Raw genomic sequence first — 23445 nt, forward strand, 5'->3', positions numbered from 1 at the left:
GATGATCCTCCGAGCCACCTGGACAAACACCCCCTCCTTAAACTGTAGGCCCTCACATGTCTCCTGAGACACTCGTCACTTACTACATCCTCCTTCCTCTGTGGTTGGCAGAATCAGAGTGTTTTCTGAATCTCCCTGAGCCCTGGCACAGGCCAAACACTAAGCAATCAGAGAATGAATACATGAACAAATAGATCTTTTCCTTTTCTATATTCTTTCAAGGCACAAATGCTACTCAGAAAAGAACCTAGCTCCATGCAAATGCTTTAGTGGGATATGCACCCCGTAGGTTTCTTAATTTCCTGTAGAGGGCGCCAAGAACAGCTGGAGTGATGAAAAAGAAGGCAGAGGGAGCTGGGGGCTTCCAAAAACAGTGACAGTCTCCCTGGTAAATTGAGCTGAGAGCGCATTATACCAAAGTCCAATAAATGTACCAATGTCAGTTTCCCATCCCGGCTCCCATTTGGCTTTCAGAAAGAAAAGGGAAGCAAAGCTGTTATCACCCCAGCTGCAGTGAGCTTCTATCTGACAGGAAGGGTGTCAGGATCAGCTACATCCTGTTTGTGCTCCACCAACCATCATGCTTCCCAGGACTTCCTTCTTTCTGGCCTTGTTGTTTTTTTTTTTCCCCCAGATTTTAATTCAGGTTCTCTCATTCTTTTGTCTTTTGCTTCAGCTCTGGGGCATAATCAAGCAAGGATACAAATGCAAAGGTAAATAAATGTTATTTGGTAAAATTTTAAAATGGGACGTGTGGGGCAGGAATCAAATTGTCTGATGAAACCACAAAAACTCTTGGCATCATGGAGAACTCGGCTCTTTGGACCACTGGCAACTGAAGAGGTAATGTGTCTAGGAAAAAAAAAAACAAAACCTAGAGTTTTGGAGAGCCCCAACTGGAATTTTATAGTTTGTTGTGAGAGCAAGAAAACCATCCTTATCAAGCCACATACATGTGGCCCCATCTCTAGGATGTCTTGTGAATCATCAGCACACAATTAGGGTGGGAACTCTGGAGTGGGACAGGCCTAACTAAAATACCATATGAAAGAACCTTGTCCTTCATGGGAAAAAGCACACACTCATTCCCGTAATACATATGCCTTTCCGCTCTCACAGGTAGCTTTTCCTTTCTCCACTAAATCACAGATGATGATTAAAAAAGAGGAGAAGCCTTAAAACTTATTTTTGTCCCTTTCAATGAATTTGTTCATATAGTTCCCCATTTAATTGAAATTTATAAACAAATAAGTATGTACTTGATAAAGGCAATACATATGCATATTAATAGGCACTTAGGACTGTGTTGTTACTTATGCATGTATGCTCATTATCTATTATTGGTGTTTAATTTAAGAAATTGCTGGATAGTTTATGCAGACTATTTGTACTGATGGTTTTAAGAATCCGACAATGCTCTTAAAAGATATAACTACAGGGCGCCTGGGTGGCTCAGTCGGTTAAGCGACTGCCTTCGGCTCAGGTCATGATCCTGGAGTCCCTGGATCGAGTCCCACGTAGGGCTCCCTGCTCAGCAGGGAGTCTGCTTCTCCCTCTGACCCTCCCCCCTCTCATGTGCTGTCTGTCTCACTCTCTCTCTCTCAAATAAATAAATAAAATCTTAAAAAAAAAAAAAAAAGATATAACTACAGAAGGAAACTTCTTCATCACAGAATGCCTTCAGATTAATACTATTCCCTTATGGTGTCTTTTTTTTTTTCTAGCTATCTTTCAGGCTTGGGCCTCGTGTTGTATGAACAGAGTTCCCTGAAGCTAGATGGGAGCCACCTTTTAGTCTCAAAAACCTTCCCTTTAGTTCCTGGTATTAGTTGTCTGAGTGTAACTTGGATTTTTACTTTCAAGCAGCAAAAATACTGCAATATCTTACCACCTAGCCATAGTTTTATTCTTGCTTCTGACCCTTAGCCTCTAAAAAGACACACACACACACATACACGCATGCACACACACATATAAACACACTTTTATGGAGATGAAAATCAATTAAGCCCTTGGATCAGCTGCGTGTATATGTATTTTCTCTTAAAGGCAATGGAATGAAAAACTTAATTAAAATAGACTGAACATTTCATTTTAATTTAGTCTTTCCATGATGTCATTACAAGAGCATTTGAAATAAGACCATTTGGGGGAAAAGCAAGTATTCTGAAAGAATTAGAAAGGTTCTGTTTGATAGTGAGAGAGAAATATGTTTTTAAAATGATCCTGTCTGGGGCACCTGGGTGGTTTAGTTGGTTAAGCGACTGCCTTTGGCTCAGGTCGGGATCGAGCCCCGCTTTGGGCTCCCTGCTCAGCAGAGGAATCTGCTTCTCCCCCTCCCCCTGCTCGTGTTCTCCCTCTAGCTCACTCTCTCTCTCTTTCAAATAAAGAAAATCTTTAAAAATAAAATGATCCTATCTGTTCAGTAATTCTAAGAGAAATGTAGGACCCTTTATGGGAAATAATTGTGTTGCTCTTTTCCAAAGCAGCCGAAGTTTTCTACCCCAAGCTGCAATTAATAGTCTGCTTTCTTAACTAAAAGCGTTCTAATGGGGGATTTCACAGAGTCTACTGCTGTTTCAAAGCCATAAAGTCAAATCTGGAACATAATACTGGGCATAAGCCCACCTTGTTTTCTGTTTCTATGCAAAGAAAGAAAGCAGGACATAAAATCACTTGTTCTGGAAAAGATGTGGAGGAATGAAGAAGAATAAAAAAAATGCAAGTGAATACTGAATGAAGGGACACCTCGCTGTAGATGAAGAGAGGCAGCTCTTGGTCCTGGGAGACACTAGAAGCTGGGGTTTCTTTCCCTCATTCTGGCTCAGGGAGCCTCTTGATGGAGAATCTGTCTTGGCCTGGGAGAAAACCCCAGTCCCATGGAATTTGCATTTAGTTTGGGGCAAAGGCAACTCCTCACTAGGTCTGTCCCCTGCTTGTTTGCTCCCCAGCACCTGGATGAATTGTGCAGAAGAAGAAGTTGAACAATGTGAGAGGAACTCCAGGAAGGCTAGCAAGTCCCACTGGCCCTTTTCCAGCCCCTGGCCACACCCTGCAGGCCTGAGCCAGACTCTGAGTCAACACGGGAAGGGGGATGGGGAGGGCATAGCCGATAGCTCAGGTGCCACCCTGGAAGCCCAGTCAGCACCAGATGCATTGGTTCCCACTAATCATCTGTGATACTTTGGGATTTTTCAGACTGTGGAGCCAATTGTCACAAACAGTGCAAAGACCTCCTGGTTCTGGCCTGTAGGAGATTTGCCCGGGCGCCCTCCTTGGGCAGTAGTCATGGGTCGCTGCCTGGAAGTCCCTCGTTGCCCCCAGGTAATAGCCTCTGCTTTCTTTTCTACCTCGATTTCTTTCTGCTTGCCTTCCCACACTTGGACTTCTGTTGGGTTCTGGATCTGAACCTGCTCAGGGTCCTCGACACCAAGACCTACTTCAGGGTGAGTTGCTATGGCTACACCCTTGACTCCCACTTGCTTCTCTCTGCTTTCAGGTCTCACTTCTATGCAACTCACCTGCAGCCCGTTTGGGTCTGCCTCTCGTCTGTCCCTCTAGGGCCTTGCCCATTGGACTCCTGTTGTTTGCACCAACTTTGATGGTTTGCTATAAAGCGATCAGATGTCAAATAATCACAACAGTCTCCCCCCTTTCAGTGCAGGATGAGGTGTTCGAGTTCCCTGGCGTCACTGCTGGACACCAAGACCTGGACAGCAGAGCCATCACGCTGGTCACAGGCTCTTCTCGCAAGATCTCCGTGAGGCTGCAGCGGGCTACCACCAGCCAGGCCACCCAGACCGAACCTGTATGGTCAGAGGCTGGCTGGGGGGACTCAGGGTCCCATACCTTCCCCAAAATGAAATCCAAGTTCCATGACAAAGCAGCAAAGGACAAGGGTTTTGCCAAGTGGGAAAACGAGAAGCCCAGGGTACAGGCTGGCGTGGATGTGGTTGACCGGGGCACTGAGTTCGAGCCTGACCAGGATGAAGCAGATGTGGGTGAGACCAGACAGGACGGTGAGGTCAGTTCTGGGTCAAACTACAAGTAAAATCACAAGAAGGAGGCTCAAAGGGGCCAAGATGAACATTATAGTGAGTCCAGGAGACAGCCTCATATTTGAGAGCTGAATGGTTGGGCATTAACACATACTACTTTTCATCTTGCTGTTGGCTAGTTATGTGATCCCAGGAAAATTATTTCTTCTCTTTGCACCTCAGTTTCATCATGTATAAAATGGAACCAGATGGGTTCTAAAGCTTAGTGAGGCTGCCATTTCTGTGTACTAAAATGATGTCCCAAGGATCCGTGACTTACTGGGTGTACCCGATAGGCCAGTACCCTATACCAGTCAGTTTAGTTTTCCAAGCTAGAATCAGGGCCCACACTCAGGGTGGGGGAGAGAGAGTGATGGGCAGTGGAAGCAAAAGACTTGCAGATAGAGAAGAATGGCTTTTGACAGCATCATGGAGAAGGGGGTGGTGAGAATCAGAGGCATGAGAGACTCAAGGTTCTATAAACCAGGCTTTGGCTCCACATAAAAATTACATTCACATCATCCAAGCATATGGAATTTGTTAGAATAAGCTGAAAATATAAATTGATTCAAGATAGACTTAGATAAATTTATTAGTCAAGAGTCCATAGTGTATTGAGAAGAAAGATTTGGGGAAATTGGTGTCGTATTCCTAACCTTTCAAGCTGTGCCATGGAGGACAGCCATCACCTCTCTATGGAGTCGTTCTCATAAACAGAATTATTGGGTTAGGCAGAGATCCTATTGGATCAAGCCAGTGCTCTTTATTCTTAGGTGGTCCTCCACATTCCACTCTTTAGGAGACCTAAACACACAGTCTCCTTGGTTTCCCATGATGAGAAAAACTCCGATGACCTTTAACCCAAATTCCTCTAGTTCCTTCCTCATTGAAGACAATTAATAAGGAGGCCACAAATTATCTTCAGTCTCATGCAGTTTATTGTAAGTTCCTGTTGAGCCACTTCTTTTCCCTTTCTTGTAACACCAGCTTTTGAAAACAGCTATATTGAGGCCTAATTTATGTACTATAGAACATACTAATTTAAAGTATATATATAATTCAGTGGTGTTTGGTAGTCACAGAGATACACAACCATCACTACAATCTAATTATAGAACATTTACATCATCCCCTGGGGATGCCTGGATCGCTCAGTTGGTTGAGCATCCGCCTCTCGATTTCAGCTCAGGTCATGATCTCATGGTGGTGGGATCGAGCCCCACATCAGGCTCCACACTCAGCGTGGAGCCTGCTTGTCCCTCTCCCTCTATTCCTCCCCCTACCCACTTGTGCTCTCTCCCTCTCTAAAATAAATAAATAAATAAAATCTTTAAAAAAAAAAAATTTACGTCATTCCCAAATGTACCCATTAGCGGTCACAGCTCATCTCCCCTGCCTCATCCCAGCCCTAGGCAATGCACTAATTTACTCTCTGTCCCTATAGATTTGCAATGCCAACTTTATTTTTAACATTTCTTCATTGATTATCTTGACAAATATTTCAGTCCTATCCTTCCATTTCTTCTACTGCCTGGCAAGTTCAAGCTGGGTATATAAAGGTAAATAAGAAAATGTTCCTGATATTATAACAGAAGAAGATATCCTAGGGAAGGGATCTTGACTTGGGGTCTAAATAAGGGCCTCAAGGAGTTCATGAAAGTGTATTATACTTTATGTGAAATTACATATGGACATATGCTCATTTCTGGAGAAAGGGTCGACAGCATTGAACAGATACTCAAGGGAGTCTATGACACTCCCCAAAAGTGAGAAATCTCTGTGCAAGATTCTTTGAAATTGTGCTAGTCACCCCATTACCACCTAAGCCTGTGGAGGCTGTTTCCATGAGCAATGTGGCTATAACTAAAATCTCATGAAAAACAAGAGCTTCTATGGGTAGAGTCGGAGGATGCCTACCTAGAGCTTTCATGATGGTGCTCACCTTGTGGACCACCTCTGAATTCAGAGGAGTACCTGCTTTTGCTTAATAAACCGTGAAACTAGCTATGAGCTCACTTCTATTTGCCTAGCACTGTTTAGAGTACTTAAACCTTGCTCCTGGCTTAGGAGAAATTCACTGCCTGTTAGATGTAGGACAATAACTTACATAAGTAGGATTTTCTGATCTTCAATAAGGAAATAGAGACAAAAATCTGGATTTTTTAAATTTAATTTTTTCTTTGAAAATTGAATATTTATATTCAAGTATTATCTTACCCTTTCATTTTTCTCATGTCATAAATCATAGAGATGGTTCACTGACTACTAGTATTCAATTTCATGTGTGCTAATTAGGGAAGACAGTATGTTTGTATATATAATGCATATGGTATACATTGTCCTTCTCATCCAAATCAGTAACAAATGAAAAGATTATTTACCCTTGTTGAGGGAAGAAAGTAAAAAGGAAAAAATGTGACAAAATTACATCAGGGTTGAGTATGTAGACAAAGGGGTTTTCATATTTAAGAATTTTTTTCTGCCAGGCAAGGCAATGAATAGCATTCAGAGAAATGATCTACAGATTTATTATTTAGAATCAGACGATGTCTATGAATCCTATGAGTAAAAATGATAAACCGACAGAAAAGACAGTTACATTTGTAATCTATGTATTTCCTTTGGTGGAGTTCCAGAATTTATACTCATTTTAAAATACAAGTGTGTGAACATTTTTTGGGACTATGCATATCATTTCTGCAATGATCATTGAGCCCCTGGATGGCAGGGACAAGATGGCAGGTCATGATTACTCTCTTGGCAGTAAGAATATGTGTATTTTCTTTATAATGCTTCTTCGTTTTCCCTTATCTTCTACTAAATTTAAAATCTAATTAACAAATATCATAGAAGGGCTAGGAAATGCTGGAGTAAATAAAGTTTGATATGTTTACATATATCTCTCCCTACATATTTCTCTATATACCTATGCAGATATGTGTGTGTATATATATATATATATATATATATATATATATATATATAATTTTCCCTTACAAATTTTCTCAGTGCCCTTATACAAATTTACATTGTGGATTTCTAAAAGGGAAACCTCAACAAGAAGCATTTCATAGACCAGGGTCTTGTGGAGCACCTTTTAGGGCATTAATGTAAGCAAACTTGTTGGACTCTGTAGGATTTAAGATTTCATAAGCTGTGTAGACTACACGATCTTTTGATTCCCTCTAAATCTTGAGAGCACAAAGTACTGATCATTTGGGATGTTCCCTCGAATGTCACTGGTAAACTGCTTTCTAAGAATATTCTTGCTTGGTTAAATGCGACCCAGCTATACAAAAGATTGTGATTCGTATTGCAGGATGGCTGACTTCAGGCTGAGGACACTGGAGGCAATAATGTTGGCATTTGGAAGGAGCAAGATGAGAAATTCTGAAGAACACTCCAACTCAGGAAGTTATCTGAAAAGATATCTTGGACTTTTACTGCCTGGTGACACCATGGGGTCTCCCTGATTGGACTGTGGGACAGAGGATTTACCCTATGAACTACTTATTTCCTCCTCCCCAGGCCCTAGTCAGGTGTCACCAAGTCTGGGTGATGTAGTTGGTAGATTTCTCTGTGTCTTTCCCTAGAGCCATTTATATATGAGTGAAGTGAAAGCTTTTCTGCATGTACTTGATACTCATTCTCTAAACTCTACTTTTTTGTGAGAATATTATTTCAGTATTTTGTAAAGTTTTGGTGGGGAGGAGTCAATTTAGAGGTCTTTTGTGTGTGTGTGTGTGTGTGGGACCAGGACGGGACCAGGACTTATTTTCTTGAGGGACAAGAAAGCTCTTCAGATCCTGGAATGAGGTGGTTCTTCTAATACAAGGAGATGTTTACATTGTTCTTACCCTACAGTTGCTATTACGATGTGTAACAAGTCATACATTTATATTCACATAAGTCTTACCAATTCTGCATCATAAGGAAACTATGACACAGCCATGAAAACTCTCCTGATATTTATAATTGCTGTGGGGGAAAATTAAGTATACTTGTCTTAGTGACTAGGTTTAGCCATCTTTCTTAGGACTCCTGTTAAGACTGCCAGTAAGAAATTTGGATGGTGATTACAAAATCAATTAAAGTTTCAGGGGATAAAATTTAGGAGAAAAACAAACCAAGAAGCAAACCACTTAGTGAAATGAAAAACAATCAGCAATTCTTTAAAAACTCAAAATAGTTTTAAGAACTTTGTTAGAAATGAAAAGTTTTGGTTATAAGAGAGAACTTTTGTCCTCTTCCTAAGAAATTGCCATCTGTAATTAAAAGAATAGTCATAGAAATCCAATCATCAGAAACCACCTTGGATTAACATTTCGTTTCAGCTTTTAAAGTATCAGTATTTTCAATGTTTCCCTTTGACCTAAATAGCTAGACATGGGTCTGTTTTTTATATGATTAGAGGAGAGCAAACTTAGTTCAAGGTGTTCAAATAGAGAGATTGGATTGAGCCAGTGGATGAGGGGATTGACCTGCTGCCATGTGGCCAGTGAGAAATTGTACCCACAGAAGTGCACTCATTTTCATTGGGAGTTTAAATGTGTATACCATATAAGACTGAATTTATTTCTATTTGGGGCAGTCACTTCAGTAAAGAAATCCTTCTCTTTTTCCATTAGATAAAATTGAGGACAGTTCTACTTAGCAAACACTTGACCACCTGCTCTGGGCAGGTCCTGCACTAGATGCACAAAGACAAGCAACATTTGATCTCTATCCTCAGGAGAGATGGTTCCTTAAAGTACAGTTCCAGATTTGCTAGGACGGACTTAATTGTGCCAAACAGATTGAGAAATCGATTTGCAGAAACATTGCAAATTAAATGAAGTTATTAGTTGACGGAGCTTTGAATAATCTATGTAATAAGAGAACTCACCATTTGCAAAGCACCTCAAAAAGCAAGCAGCCATCCCTGAGTGTTGGCTCTGTGTATATATACTATCTATTCCTATTCATAAATGCAATGAAATACATGTTAACAAAATTAAAAAACAGAAAATGGCAACTTAAGTACATGAAAATTCTTGTGTGTGTTTTTTTTAATTTTAAGAAAATTCAGGAAGAAAATTTGGATTATTTTTCCTCTCAAGGCAATTATTTCACTTGTCACTTTGTTTGGGTTATTTTTGAGTTTTCATATATAAGAAGAGTTTTATATTATCAGCCTTCCTGTGACAAAGATATTAAATGTACCTCAACTAAAAAGCAAATAAATACAAACAACAAAGAAAATAAAACAAACATATTTGTGTGTATATGTGTATACACACACACGCACACACACACTCACACACACTACTATTATGACTTTGCTAAAGAGGAATCTGTCCACCATGAAGCTGCTTTATAATGCTGATTATATTATTTACTTACAACCAATGGTGACTCTGATGTTTCAATCTGTCAGTTTCCCATTATAAGTAATATAAGTAAATTAGGCAAACCCACAGTGAAGCAAAAAAAAACTATGACATTTGGTCCCTCCAGACCTCCCTTTTGTAGGTTTAATGATCATTAACACCTTTTAGGTGAAAGGCAAAAGAAAACCAGACTCTTAACAGTGACTATTATCAGGTACCAGGAGAGAATACGTTAGATACTGCAACCGAGTCTTCCTTGAAGGATGTACAAATTGGATTGATGCGTTTTTTAGATCTGCCTAACCAGAGCGTGGACCTAATTGGTATTGAACACTTTATGTTAGTGGCAGCCTCCCAAAGCAATAATGTCCCCAAATGTCCATGGTAAGAGAGTCTCTCCAAAGGTCCAAAGGGCTTGCTGTTTAACAGTGAAGCAGGACTCTTACAGAAGGGAGCACCAAACTGTTGTTGATGGTAGGAACCTTAGCATTCCTAAAACAAACACACTGGTTTTTGACTGAGGAGGTAGATTCAGTCAAGTGAGGTATTGCCGCATGCCTCTGGCTTGCAATCTGCAATCGGATTTAAAGCCCATCTCTGCCAGTTGTAGTCATGAAACCCTGGGCAAGTCGTGTACATCTGCTTGAGCCTCAATTTCCTCGTTTGAAAAGGAGAGATTTCACCACCTTCCTCAACTACCTCACAGAGCTGTTGTAAAGATCAGGTCAAATAGTATATGTAAAAGTACTTTGTAAAGGGCTTATAAGTAAGTCAGTATTACTTTCAGTTAAGCAGGGTTCTTTTCTAAAATTGTCAATAAGATCCCAGACTATGTGTTTATATGGCTGTGTACTTCGGAGGCTCTAAACCCAACATTTAACTAAATTCTGTACCCAAAAAGAATTATTTAAATGGAGAAGTATAAATGAAAAATATTTAAAGGGGTTTTTCTTATTCCTGGCACTATGTGTGTGTAGGGTTAATTCTGTTCTGTTTCCTAACATTGGCTATTCTCTCTCTGTTTGAAAATGGGTAGGCAAGATTAAGAAACCAAATGGGCAAAATGTAAATGAGTTTAGAGAAATATAGGTTAACGCATAGCTAGGCTTAAGAGGTTGGCTCTTGGAGGAATTTAGTTTAATAGAGACAGAAAAGAGGAAAACAATGAACTTTTAAAATAAAAAGTACACCATTCATTTGATAACCAGAATATATTTTACACCTACTGAAGGTGGTCATGGTAGAAAACTACTTGGGATTTAAGGCTCATCAGGAAATCGCTTCCTCCAAGTTGCATCCAAAACTTGCCTGTTGAAGTCTAGAGCGTACTCAAACCTCAAGCAAAAGTATCTACTTTATTTTCTTTTTAAAATGTTAATAACACGCACATTGGAATGCATATCTCAGAAACAAAGTGACTTGCGGTTTGTACAAAATAGCCTAAGGAAAGCATTGCTTGGGAGCATTCTCTAAGGCAGCTGACCTGAAACTTCAGAAATAAAATGTCATTAAAAAAAAAAAAGGGACAGAGCAGTTCTGGATCAAATGAGATGCATTAACCAAATGAAACACAACAGCTACCTACTGCGTTGTAAACCTTGATGGGATTTTGGATCAAAAAATAAATAAAGCAGACACTTTGGGGGCAGCAATTAGGGAAATTTAAATACGGACAACAGCATCCCCCTTCTCTGCAGCTCTGATTTCCACAGTTCCAGTTACCTGCAGTCAACACCATTGGAAGCAGGTGCTTCTCCTTCTGACCCATTGTCAGAAGGTCAAAGGTCAATAGTAGCCTAATGCGATGTCACCACGTGGGCGTCACTTACCTCACTTCATCTCAACAGGCAGGCAGTTTGTAATCACATCATCACAAGATGGCGAAGGGTGAGTACAGCACAATAAGTTATTTTGAGAGATCACATTCACATAACTTTCATTACAGTGTTTTGTTATGTTCTATTTTATTATTAGTTATTGTTGTTAATCTCTTACTGTGCCTAATTTATACATTATACTTCATCATAGAGGGAAAAAAAATAACATCTATAGGTTTCAGTACTATCCGCGGTTTCAGGCATCCCCTGGGGGGTCTTGGAACATACTCCCCGCTGAGGGGGAATACTGTATATGTTAAATAACTTATGGAATGAAAGTTTATTCACGTCAGTGTGATAATGGCTTCATGGTTATATAAGATAACATCTTCATTTTAAGAGATGCCTGCTAACATAGTTAGGGATGAAGTATCCTATCTGTATTTTAAAATGGTTCCGTGAAGAAAAAGTTTTTGTGTAGAGAGAGAAAGGGAATGTGGCAAGATGTTAACTATAGTCAAATCTATGTAAAGGGTCTGGATATTCATTGTACTATTTCTTAAGCTTTTCTGAAGTTTTGTAGTTAAAAAGTAGGGAAGGGCACCTGGGTGGCTCAGACATTTAACGTCTGCCTATGGCTCAGGTCATGATCCCAGGGTCCTGGGATCAAGTCCCGCATTGGGTTCCCTGCTCAGTGGGGAGACTGCTTCTCCCTCTCTGTCTGCTGCCCCCCCAATTCCCCCGCTTGTGTGTGCGCGCGCGCGCGGGCGCGCTCTCTCTCTCTTTCTCTCTGGCAAATAAAATCTTTAAAAAAGGAAAAAGTAGGGGAAAAGAAATCATTACTTCTACTCTTACTGGAAATCATTTAAAAAACCACAAGGAGAATAAAAACAAGAAAGAAGTTCCATTTGCAGAGCAACTAGGAGGAATCTGAAATCCTATGCCCAACAGGAAAGATGGGCCTCAGGGCATCAGAGATTGGTCAGAGGCTTGCAGGAGGACCTGGAAGGAAATTGCTGTAGTAGAGAGATTACAAACAAAAACAGCTACAAGTACCCCTCTCAACACAAAGAGGCACATTCGAAGAGCATATCCTCAATCCTTTGTTCACAACAGAAAGAATGCATGGACCAGCCAGGGGCAGGAGCTTTCTGGACCTGGTTTGGTTCGCAGAAGAAGCAGAGCACACAGACAGGGAATATTTGCAAGAAAACCATCTGTCTCTACCATAGCAGAGTGCTACAGTCTTTTGTGGTGGAAAAAAAAAAATCCACAATTGCCAATCTCTGCCTATTAGCCTTTGGTAATTGAACTTACATGCAAAACCCAGGGTCATGACAAATTTCACCTGGCCTGGACATTATCCTGGCTCCTTCCCTAGATGAACTTCCCACAAGTTTTGGATAAAAGCTCAAAATTAAAAACAGTTAAGACAAAACAAAAACCCGGGGGGCATAACAGAGGGGAAAAAAGGGTAGTTAAACAGATGTCAGAAGACCTCTCACCGGAAAACAAACAAACTACATTGTTACAGATCGTCTGAAAATTGTTTCTCCACATATCAAAGCCACTTAATGAATTCCTGATCCACAGAAACCATGATAATAATAAATGCTTTGTGTTGTTTTAAGCTACTAAGTTTTAGGGTATTGTGTCACACAATAATAGAGAACTAAGGCAATATCCTGCTGGGCAATTCAACCCTAAGATTTAGATTATCTTCTCTACTGCGCAGAAATAAGTTGAATCTCTACCAGATAAAAATCCTTTGCATCTTATCAAGTTTTCTTCAAGTTAGTGTCTGGGTCCTTATCCATAATAAATAGCATAGCAAACAACGTTATATTTCCCTAGAAGAGAATTTCTCAAACTCTGCTTGAATGACATTTGTTTGCAGATGATTTTTGGGGGGAAGGGGTGGGGGCTGTCCTGTACATTGCAGGATACACCACTAGATACCAGGAGCACATCCTCTTCTCCCTTAAATTGTGACAAGCAAAAATGTCTCCAGACATTTCCAAATACTCTCTATGGGGCAAAATTGCTCTTGTCTGAAAAACACAGCCCATGCATCAGAATTATCTGCAGGTGTTGCTCAAACACTCGGCTGGGCCCCATCCAAGGTTTCTGATTTTGCTGGTCTGGAGTAGGGCCTGAGAACTTGCATTTCCAACAAGTGCTTAGGTAATGTTGGTGCTGATGCTGCTAGTTGGATACTGCATTTGAGAATCACTGCTCTGGAAAGTCAGATGACCCTTAGTTATGCTTGTTAGACTCTACTTTAGAATGAGACCCAAAAGTCGTGAAGCCATCTTTGGCCTTATTTCTAGGTTTCCAATGACTTTTCTTAATAATTCTAGAGAAATAGAAGGTGGAAGCAGTTCTGCATAGTTATAAAGGTAAACACCTGAACAAAACTAAATCTTTCTAAATACCGGAATATAAAAACCAAAGCAGAGAGACCTTATAACTTTTAAAAGTCATAAAAATGGAAAACCAATCCTAAAATAATAAGACAGAACGAAGTTCAAATATACCTGTCATATAAATGTAAATGGGCTAAACTCAACTAGTAAAAAGATTCTCAGATTGGTAAAGAAAAATCCAGTTCTCAGCTATGTATGAGACACTTGTCATTAGTGATTCAGATGCTTGAAAAGTTAAAAAACAGGCAAAGATACATCAGGTAAATGAAAACAAAGATAAAACATCACTCATAAACATAGTATCACACAAAATTAAATTCAAGGCAAAAGACACAAAAAGAGACCAAGACAGGCCTATTTTAATGCTAAAGAATATAGCCCACAATGAAAATATAATAATTACAAATATTTTTTCACCAAATTACAGAGCATCAACACTTATAGAACAGGAAGTATAGGAGATTTAACAAGAAAAACACAGAAATATATTAATGTTATTTTCACCTTTTCAGCTCATGATACACCAAGTACCAAGTACACAAAAAATAAGTTCTGACCTATGCAATCCAAAACGCCAGGTGCTACCCAGTGTGGCTATAAAGCACTTGAAATGTGGCTAGTCCAAATTAAAATGTGCCGTGGGTATAAAACATGCCTGATTTCAAAGACGGTATTCAAAAAAGAAGGTAAAATATGTTACTTAAGAAATTTTGACTAGTGATTACATGTTGCAGTGAAGAAGGTATAACACATGATCACAAAAACATTGCACAAACTGTCTACAGGATTCAGCATAGGCAGTAATCAGAGGGAAAGTTAAAGTCTTAAATACATAAATACATTAATAGATGAGAAAGAAGTAAAGTAAATGGCTACTTTACTCAAATCTAGAGTAAACCAAAAAACCTACTTAAAATGGATAATTTTCTAGGAAAATATAATCTGCAAAAACTTAATAAAAAAGTGGCATCGTTGAAGTTACTGTTCAAAGTTATCATCAGATGGTTCTACTAGAAAATACTATCAGATTCTTATAGATAGTTTCAGTATAACTTACATTGTTCTAGAACAGAAGAAAAAAATTTCTAAAATCTTTTAAATAAAGCAAACATAGTACTGGCACCAAACTCAGTAAGAATTGCCCCAAATACGAAAACTAGAATAATCTCATCTGAAGGTTCATACTAGAGTTTTAAGGATGGTTCAATATTCATTTATCTCTGAATATTTGATTATGTTAATAAATCTAAAGAGTGAAAATATATGATCATCTTTTTTTTTTTTTAAGATTTTATTTATTTATTTGACAGAGAGAGACTCAGAGAGAGAGGGAACACAAGCAGGGGGAGTGGGAGAGGGAGGAGCAGGCTTCCCGCTGAGCAGGGAGCCCGATGCGGGGCTCGATCCCAGGACCCTGGGATCATGACCTGAGCTGAAGGCAGAGGCAGACGCTTAATGACTGAGCCACCCAGGCGCCCCAAAATATATGATCATCTTAATAAATACTAAATAAACACTTGAAAAATTCAACACATTTTGATGTAAATAGTATTAAAAATAAAAATAGATGAAAATTTCTGAATGTGATTAAAATTTATCTATCTCAACCCCAAAACCAGCATGATTCCTAGTGAGGAAGCACTGCAAGCACTTATGCTAAAGTCTTATCTAAGATAAGAAGAAGGCCTATCCTCACTATTATCTAACATTGCTTTGAGAGGTATTAGGTATACAAATAGATAAAAAGATAGGAGTATCAATACTTTTTTATTATTTTTTTTTTGTAAACTTGTTTTTTTCTTTCTTTCTTTTTAGAGGTTTTACTTATTTATTTGACAGAGAAAGAGCGAAAGCACAAGCAGGTGGAAGGACTGAGGGCTAGGGAGAAGCAGGCTTCCCGCTGAGCAGGGAGCTGGAGATGGGACTTGATCCCAGGACCCTGGGATCATGACCTGAGCTGAAAGGCAGCCACTTAACCCACTGAGCCACCCAGGCGCCCCAGGGAGATGAATATTTAAAAGGAGGAAAATTACTACTATGATATGACTCTATCTTTAGAAACCCAAGAGAATCAACTGAAAACTTACTACAACAAAAAGAAAAATCAGTAAGTAGTTGGGTATTAAAGACAGAAATAGTTTTCATAAATACAGCAATATGAAGATAAAATAAAAGACCTTATCGATGAGTGACAGAAGTTAAGATATCAAGGAATAAACTTAATAAGAAACAAGCAGGGGTTGGGGCGCCTGGGTGGCTCAGTCGTTAAGCGTCTGCCTTCAGCTCAGGTCATGATCCCAGGACCCTGGGATCGAGCCCCGCATCGAGCCCCGCATCGAGCCCTGCATTGAGCCCTGCATCGAGCCCCGCATGGGGCTCCCTGCTCAGCAGGAGGCCTGCTTCTCCCTCTCCCACTCCCCCTGCTTGTGTTCCCTCTCTCGGTGTGTTTCTCTCTGTCAAATAAATAAATAAATAAATAAAAAGAAAGAAAGAAACAAGCAGGGGCATTCGGGTGGCTCAGTTGGTTAAGCATCTGACTGTTGATTTTGGCTCAGGTCATGATCTCAGGGCCCTGGGATTGAGCCCCGTGTCAGGCTCTGCACTCAGTGTGCAGTCTGCTTGAGATCTTGAGATTCTCTTTTTCCCTCTCCCTCTGCCCCTACCTGCTTGTGCACTCTATCTCTCTAAATAAATAAGTAAAATCTTTAATAATAATAAAAAAAGAAACAAGCAAATTGAACTTTAAAATGCTTCTCAGAGACACAAAAGAAGATTGAAATGAATGGAAAGGCACTAAATTTTTGGATAAGAAGAAAACATCATGAAGATTTCAGTTTTCTTCAAGTGAACCTTTGAATTTCTTATTGCAATCTGTAAAAAACTCTAAGAGGAAATTTTTTTTTTTTTTTTGCACTAGCAAATCGATTTTGAAGTTCATGGGAGGAAATAACAAACATGAATAGGTAGGCAATATCTGAAAAAGACTAATGAGTGAGTACTAATTAGCTCCATCAGATACTGAAACATAAAGTAAAACAATATTATAAGGGTATGAATTGATAGATAAAGAATAGCAAGTCCAAAAAAAAAAAAAAAGAATAGCAAGTCCAGAAATAGAAGAAGAAATATGGTAATTGAGTATATGATAAAGTAGGCATCTCATATCATTTCAGAAAATATTCAGTAAAATAATTTAGGACAACTGGGTAGCAAGCTTAAAATACATTTAGATTTATATCTCAAAACTTACACCATGATGATTTCCAAATGAATGAAAGATTTAAATGGAAAAAGATCAAACCATATTATAAGCTATGGGATAAATACTTTAAATTATGATCTTAGATAGGGAAGGCCTTTCTAAGTATGACACAGTACACAGAGCTACAAATATATTAAGACAAATTCAAGTTCCGGGTTTCAAATAAAATGGGCAAAGGAACTGAACAAATAATTCACGCCGAAAGAAATCCAGAGCACACAATATGTTACCCTCCTCACTAAAAAGAAATATAACTTAAAACTACACTGTAGTAACAGTTTCACTCATCAGACTCAAAAAATTTAAATAGTTTCTTGGCATGCGTGTTGGGAAGTAGACATTCAATTCACACATCACTGTTGGAAATGTAAATTTGTGGAACCTTGATGAAGACCATTTTGGCAACATCTGTCAAAATTCGACGTGTATTTTCTTTTTGTCCTAGTAATTCTTTTTTTTTTATTAATTTTTTTTATTTATTTGAGAGAAAGAGAGTGAGAGAGAGAGAGAAAGCACATGAGAGGGGGGAGGGTCAGAGGGAGAAGCAGACTCCCCACCGAGCAGGGAGCCCAATGCGGGACTCGATCCCGGGACTCCAGGATCATGACCTGAGCCGAAGGCAATCGCTTAACCAACTGAGCCACCCCGGCGCCCTGACCTAGTAATTCTGTGTCTGGGAATGTATCCTAAAGGTGATGATGATAGTAACAATAGCAGTTGTAGCAGAAGCTAATATAGCATTTACACTATGCCGGGCATCGTTCTAAGTAGTTTCTGTATACAGCCATTCACTGAATCTCTGCCGTAACCTGAGTTCTTATCACTGAGAAACTTGAGGCACAGAAAACTTAACAGGCCGAAGGACACACAGTAAGTGGTGAAGCTAGGCTTCAAGCCCCAGCGGTACGTGTCCAGATCAGGCTCTTGCTTGTGACCTCTCAAGATACACTCGGACACAAGAGAAGTAAAAAATGAGGAGGGTAACATATTGCGTGCCATTATTCGTGTACAAGTGGAGGGAAAAAACGAATATACTCTCTTTATATGTTTAAAATATCTCTAAAAGAGGACACATACACACCCCTAACAAATTAGATGTCTGGCAGGGGGAGGAGGGGTAAGGGAGGTCTCCACTGAGAGAGAGGATTCTGAAGCAGGTGTGCCTTAGGAGACATGAGAGCCGGTGCTGACTAAGGCTGTGGTGAGTGCTGGGAACTATGCAAAATTGGGAGGAAACCTATCTGTGTGGCAAAGGGACAAAATTGAGGAGACTTCACTGAATAACTTCTTTCTACATTTTGAATTTTGAGCCATGTATTACCTACTTAAAATTAATAAGAAACAATTTTTTTAAAATTCCAAATTTAAAAAAAATTCCAGTACCACACACCATCACTCTTGCTTTTTCGATAGCTAAAACGACTTCCGAAGGGGTGTTCTATACACTCCAGTGATAGTAGAGATTATATTCTCAAGTGGAGGCTTGTCTAGTGTACAAAATACAGACAGCTATTTCTGGCCTAGGACAGTGCATTATTAATGAAGTAGTCCTCATACATACATGAAGACATTTACCAGTTAGTGGTCCTTAAGCTTTTCTGCTCACCTGCACGTTTTTAAGTTTATATACAAAGTGTTTTGTATTTTTTAAAAGATTTTATTTATTTATTTGACAGAGAGAGAGAGCGAGAGCAAGAACACAAGTGGGGGAGTGGGAGAGGGAGAAGCAGCCTTCCTGCCGAGCAGGGAGCCGGATGTGGGACTCGATCCCAGGACCCTGGGATCATGACCTGAGCCGAAGGCAGACGCTTAATGACTGAGCCACCCAGGCGCCCAATATATACAAAGTGTTTTATCATAAATTTAAATGTTTATTGTTTGCTGTAAAATGAAATGAGCATTGACTGTGATAGGAATAAAGATCTCATGACATGATTTGATAAAATAGGTTCTAACTATCTTATTGGATAAAGACCCCTGAATCTGAAAGAAATCATTTAGCATTTTTTTTTTATTCTTATGTTAATCCCCATACATTACATCATTAGTTTTAGATGAAGTGTTCCATGATTCATTGTTTGTGCATAACACCCAGTGCTCCACGCAGAACGTGCCCTCCTCAATACCCACCACCAGGCTAACCCATCCTCCCACCCCCCTCCCCTCTAGAACCCTCAGTTTGTTTCTCAGAGTCCATCGTCTCTCATGGTTCGTCTCCCCCTCCGATTTCCCCCGCTTCATTCTTCCCCTCCCGCTACCTTCTTCTTCTTCTTTTTTTTTTTGCCGCGGAGCACAAAATCGGAACTTTTAAAAGTCATTTAGCATTTTTTCTCTAAGTTTTATCCAGTGTATCTTAATAGATTTGGTTTTTATGAAATAGTCCAGTTATATTTAAAAGAATCCATATAACTAAACCAATACTCTTTTGGTTGCTCTGAATTCAGAATATCCCTAGACAGGCCAATTTGATCCTTAAGGGAAATAAGTATAAAGGGATTTAAAGGGCTAGAATGCTTTAAATAGATGTTAAAGGAAGCTTCTTTGAACAGTATTTTTTACGGTCTCTGTGTTTGGTATCCAGAGGGTTTTACACTTGGCACAATTCCCAAGAGGAAGATGTCAGAGATGTATTGTGGACTTTTTGTTTGTTTGCTAGTCTGTTTTTTGGCAAAGTGGAAAAAGTTATTTTCTCAGCTAGTTTTGGGGAAGAGTATTTGTGGAAGATTTATTCCCTTGCTTAGAGCAATCCATTCAAGCAGCATATCCCTTGCAATGACTGCATATTCTTGCTAATTCCATTTTGGAAAACCCTATACCGTATCAGAGGCATCATCCTACCTTCTTATTTTACCTTGTTTTTTATTTTTTAAAAAAGTGCCCAACTAGAGAGAATATTTGACAGAGATTTAATAGGAATGAGTCTCCTAATCTTCACCTCATTCCTTTGTTGTCCTTGATGATGCTGTTGCACACACAAAGCTGCTCTGTTCCAAACACACACAACACCCCCCCCAAATGCACAAGAAAAGATTCTCTTATTAGACAAAAACTAGAATCAAGAAGCAAAAGGATGCATAGAAGATTGTCCCTCATAGATTCTGTATGTATGTGGGATATCAAGATATTTTAGGCTGTTTTGAAGTTGTAATAAGGAGAACTGAATGATATGAACTTCTTTGCAACATTTATTCCAAACTTGAACCAGGAAGGGAAGAGAGAGATTCTCCCTAAGGTTCTGTTTAACATGTTCCTGAGTAGTAATTACCTCTGTAGTTATAGTAGCTAAACACTGAGTGCAGATTATGTACCAAACACTGAGGGCAATTCATATAGATTGTCACTTAATCTGCATAGCTATTCTATGAAGGTGGGAATTACTATCCTCATCGTACAGATTGGTAGATAATGGCTAGTGCGCTAGCGTTCTGAATCCAGATCACCTGTCTCCCGGTGCTCTAAGTGAATTGTTAGCAAGAATTTGTCGTATCCATACATTGCTTTTTAATTTTAATGTGGGTACACATTTCATTGCCCTAGTTTGTTACAGAGAAGTGCTCTGGGGGAAACATGCTTTCTATTACTTTTGTTTTTCCATGGCAAGCACTTAAATAACAGGGTAAGAAGGTAACTGTTCACAGCACTGCAAGATTTAAAACTATTATTAATCTCATCATCATTGTAAATGGGATTACAAAATAGCCCTCCCTCATCTCTTTAGGTTGGGATTTACTTTCTACTTGTTTCATTAGAATTTTTTTCACTAATTTCTGTTAATCAAAGATTAGTTAGAATGAAACAAATTTCTCTATAGTTTCACATTAATAAAGATGACTTGTGCTTGGTCTTCTATACCCCACAACTGGTCTCCATTGAGAGAGAGGATTCTGAAGCAGGTATGGTATATGCGTTAGGAGACATGAGAGCCAGTGCTGACTAAGGCTGTGGTGAGTGCTGGGAACTATGCAAAACTAAGGAAACCTTTCTTTTCTGAGGAATTATTTGTACTTTTCACACCTTTCCCCAAGAAAACCTGATTTATCTCAACCATCTTGTAAATGCCTCAAAAAAAAATGGCATTAAGATACAGTCAATGATAGATAGGTTTGCTTTGAATTCCTAGAGAATTCTGCAGTTGACCGTCTTGGGTTCTTGTAGATACTCACTTACATTTTCTTGAAAATTTCCTTGGTTTTTGTAACCTCTCAGAATACACTTCATCCCATTAAGTTTTTTGTTTTTTTTTTAAATTTTATTATGTTATGTTAGTCACCATATATTATATCATTAGTTTTTGTTGTAGTGTTCCATGATTCATTGTTTGCGTATAACACCCAGTGCTCCATGCAATACGTGCCCTCCTTAATACCCATCACCAGGCTAGCCCATCCCCCCAACACCCCCCTCTAAAACCCTCAGTTTTTTTTCTCAGAGTCCATAGTCTCTCATGGTTCATTTCCCCCTCCGATTCCCTGGACCCTTCATTTTTCCCTTCCTACTATCTTATTCTTTTTTTTTTTTTTTTAAACATATAGTGTATTATTTGTTTCAGAGGTACAGGTCTATGATTCATCAGTCTTACACAATTCACAGTGCTCACCATAGCACATACCCTCCCCAATGTCCATCACCCAGCCACCCCAACCCTCCCACCCCCCCGACTCCAGCAAACCTCAGTTTGTTTCCTGAGATTAAGAGTCTCTTATGGTTTATCTCACTCTCTGGTTTCATCTTGTTTCATTTTTTCCCTCCCTTCACCTATGGTCCTCTGTCTTGTTTCTCAAATTCCTCATATCAGTGAGATCATATGTTACTTGTCTTTCTCTGATTGACTTATTTCACTTAGCATAATACCCTCTAGTTCCATCCATGTTGTTGCAAATAGCAAGATTTCTTTTTTTTGATGGCTGCATAATATTCCATTGTATATATATACCACATCTTCTTTATCCATTCATCTGTTGATGGACATCTTGGCTCTTTCCGTAGTTTGACTATTGTGGACATTGTTGCTATAAACTTCAGGGTGCACGTACCGCTTCGGATCCTGACATTTATATCTTTGGAGTAAATACCCAGTAGTGCAATTGCTAGGTCATAGGGTAGCTCTATTTTCAACTTTTTGAGGAAGCTCCATACTGTTTTCCAGAGTGGCTGCACTAGCTTGCATTCCCACCAACAGTGTAGGAGGGTTCCCCTTTCTCTGCATCCCCACCAACATCTGTCGTTTCCTGACTTGTTAATTTTAGCCATTCTGACTGGTGTGAGGTCGTATCTCATTGAGGTTTTGATTTGGATTTCCCTGATGCTGAGTGATGTTGAACACTTTTTCATGTGTCTGTTGGCCATTTGGACGTCTTCTTTGCAGAAATGTCTGTTTATGTCTTCTGCCCATTTCTTGATTGGATTATTTGTTCTTTGGGTGTTGAGTTTGATAAGTTCTTTATAGATTTTGGATACTAGCCCTTTATCTGATATGTCATTTGCAAATATCTTCTCCTATTCTGTCGGTTGTCTTTTGGTTTTGTTGACTGTTTCGATAGCTGTGCAAAAGCTTTTTATCTTGATGAAGTCCCAATAGCTCATTTTTCCCCTTGCTTCCCTTGCCTTTGGTGATGTTTCTAGGAAGATGTTGCTGCGCTGAGGTCGAAGAGGTTGCTGCCTGTGTTCTCCTCTAGGATTTTGATGGATTCCTGTCTCACATTTAGGTCTTTCATCCATTTTGAGTCTATTTTTGTGTGTGGTGTAAGGAAATGGTCCAGTTTCATTCTTTTGCATGTGGCTTTCCAATTTTCCCAACACGATTTGTTGAAGAGACGGTCTTTTTTCCATTGGACATCCTTTCCTGCTTTGTTGAAGATTAGTTGACCATAGAGTTGAGGGTCCATTTCTGGGCTCTCTATTCTGTTCCATTGATCTGTGTGTCTGTTTTTGTGTTAGTACCATACTGTCTTGATGATTACAGGTTTGTAATAGAGCTTGAAGTCTAGAATTGTGATGCTGCCAGCTTTGCTTTTCTTTTTCAACATTCCTCTGGCTATTTGGGGTCTTTTCTGTTTCCATAGAAATTTTAGGATTCTTTGTTCCATTTCTTTGAAAAAAGTGGATGGTATTTTTATAGGGATTGCATTGAATGTGTAGATTGCTCTAGGTAGCATAGACATTTTCACAATATTTGTTCTTCCAATCCATGAGCATGGAACGTTTTTCCATTTCTTTGTGTCTTCCTCAATTTCTTTCATGAGTATTCTATAATTTTCCTGAGTACAAATCCTTTGCCTCTTTGGTTAGATTTATTCCTAGGTATCTAATGGTTTTGGGTGCAATTGTAAATTGCAAATTAACCATCCTTAATTTCTCTTTCTTCTGTCTTCTTGGTGTATAGAAATGCAACAGATTTCTGTGCATTGATTTTATATTCTGCCACTTTACTGAATTCCTGTATGAGTTCTAGCAGTTTTGGGGTGGAGTCTTTTGGGTTTTCCACATAAAGTATCATATCATCTGCAAAGAGTGAGAGTTTGACTTCTTCTTTGC

At 39.3% G+C, this 23445-nt stretch overlaps 1 protein-coding gene across 3 annotated transcripts in view; it reads left to right on the plus strand.

Moving 5' to 3' along the window:
- The window catches only part of RASGRP3 (RAS guanyl releasing protein 3), a 36885-nt gene extending 29392 nt beyond the window's left edge, over window positions 1-7493 (plus strand). For 2 of the 3 annotated variants that reach the window (XM_044918749.1, XM_021697508.2), the window contains exons 13-15: window positions 677-713; window positions 3199-3324; window positions 3660-4052. In XM_044918749.1, coding sequence (XP_044774684.1) covers window positions 677-713; window positions 3199-3324; window positions 3660-4051 — 555 coding nt within the window. In that variant the 3' untranslated portion in view covers window position 4052. Of the gene's footprint in view, window positions 1-676; window positions 714-3198; window positions 3325-3659; window positions 4053-7356 lie in introns of those variants that run through there. The other variant, XM_044918750.1, reaches the window with a different exon arrangement.
- Window positions 7494-23445: the final 15952 nt, after the last annotated feature.

The sequence above is a fragment of the Neomonachus schauinslandi genome, chromosome 10 (assembly GCF_002201575.2).
Source record: "Neomonachus schauinslandi chromosome 10, ASM220157v2, whole genome shotgun sequence".
Taxonomy (NCBI): Eukaryota; Metazoa; Chordata; class Mammalia; order Carnivora; family Phocidae; genus Neomonachus; species Neomonachus schauinslandi.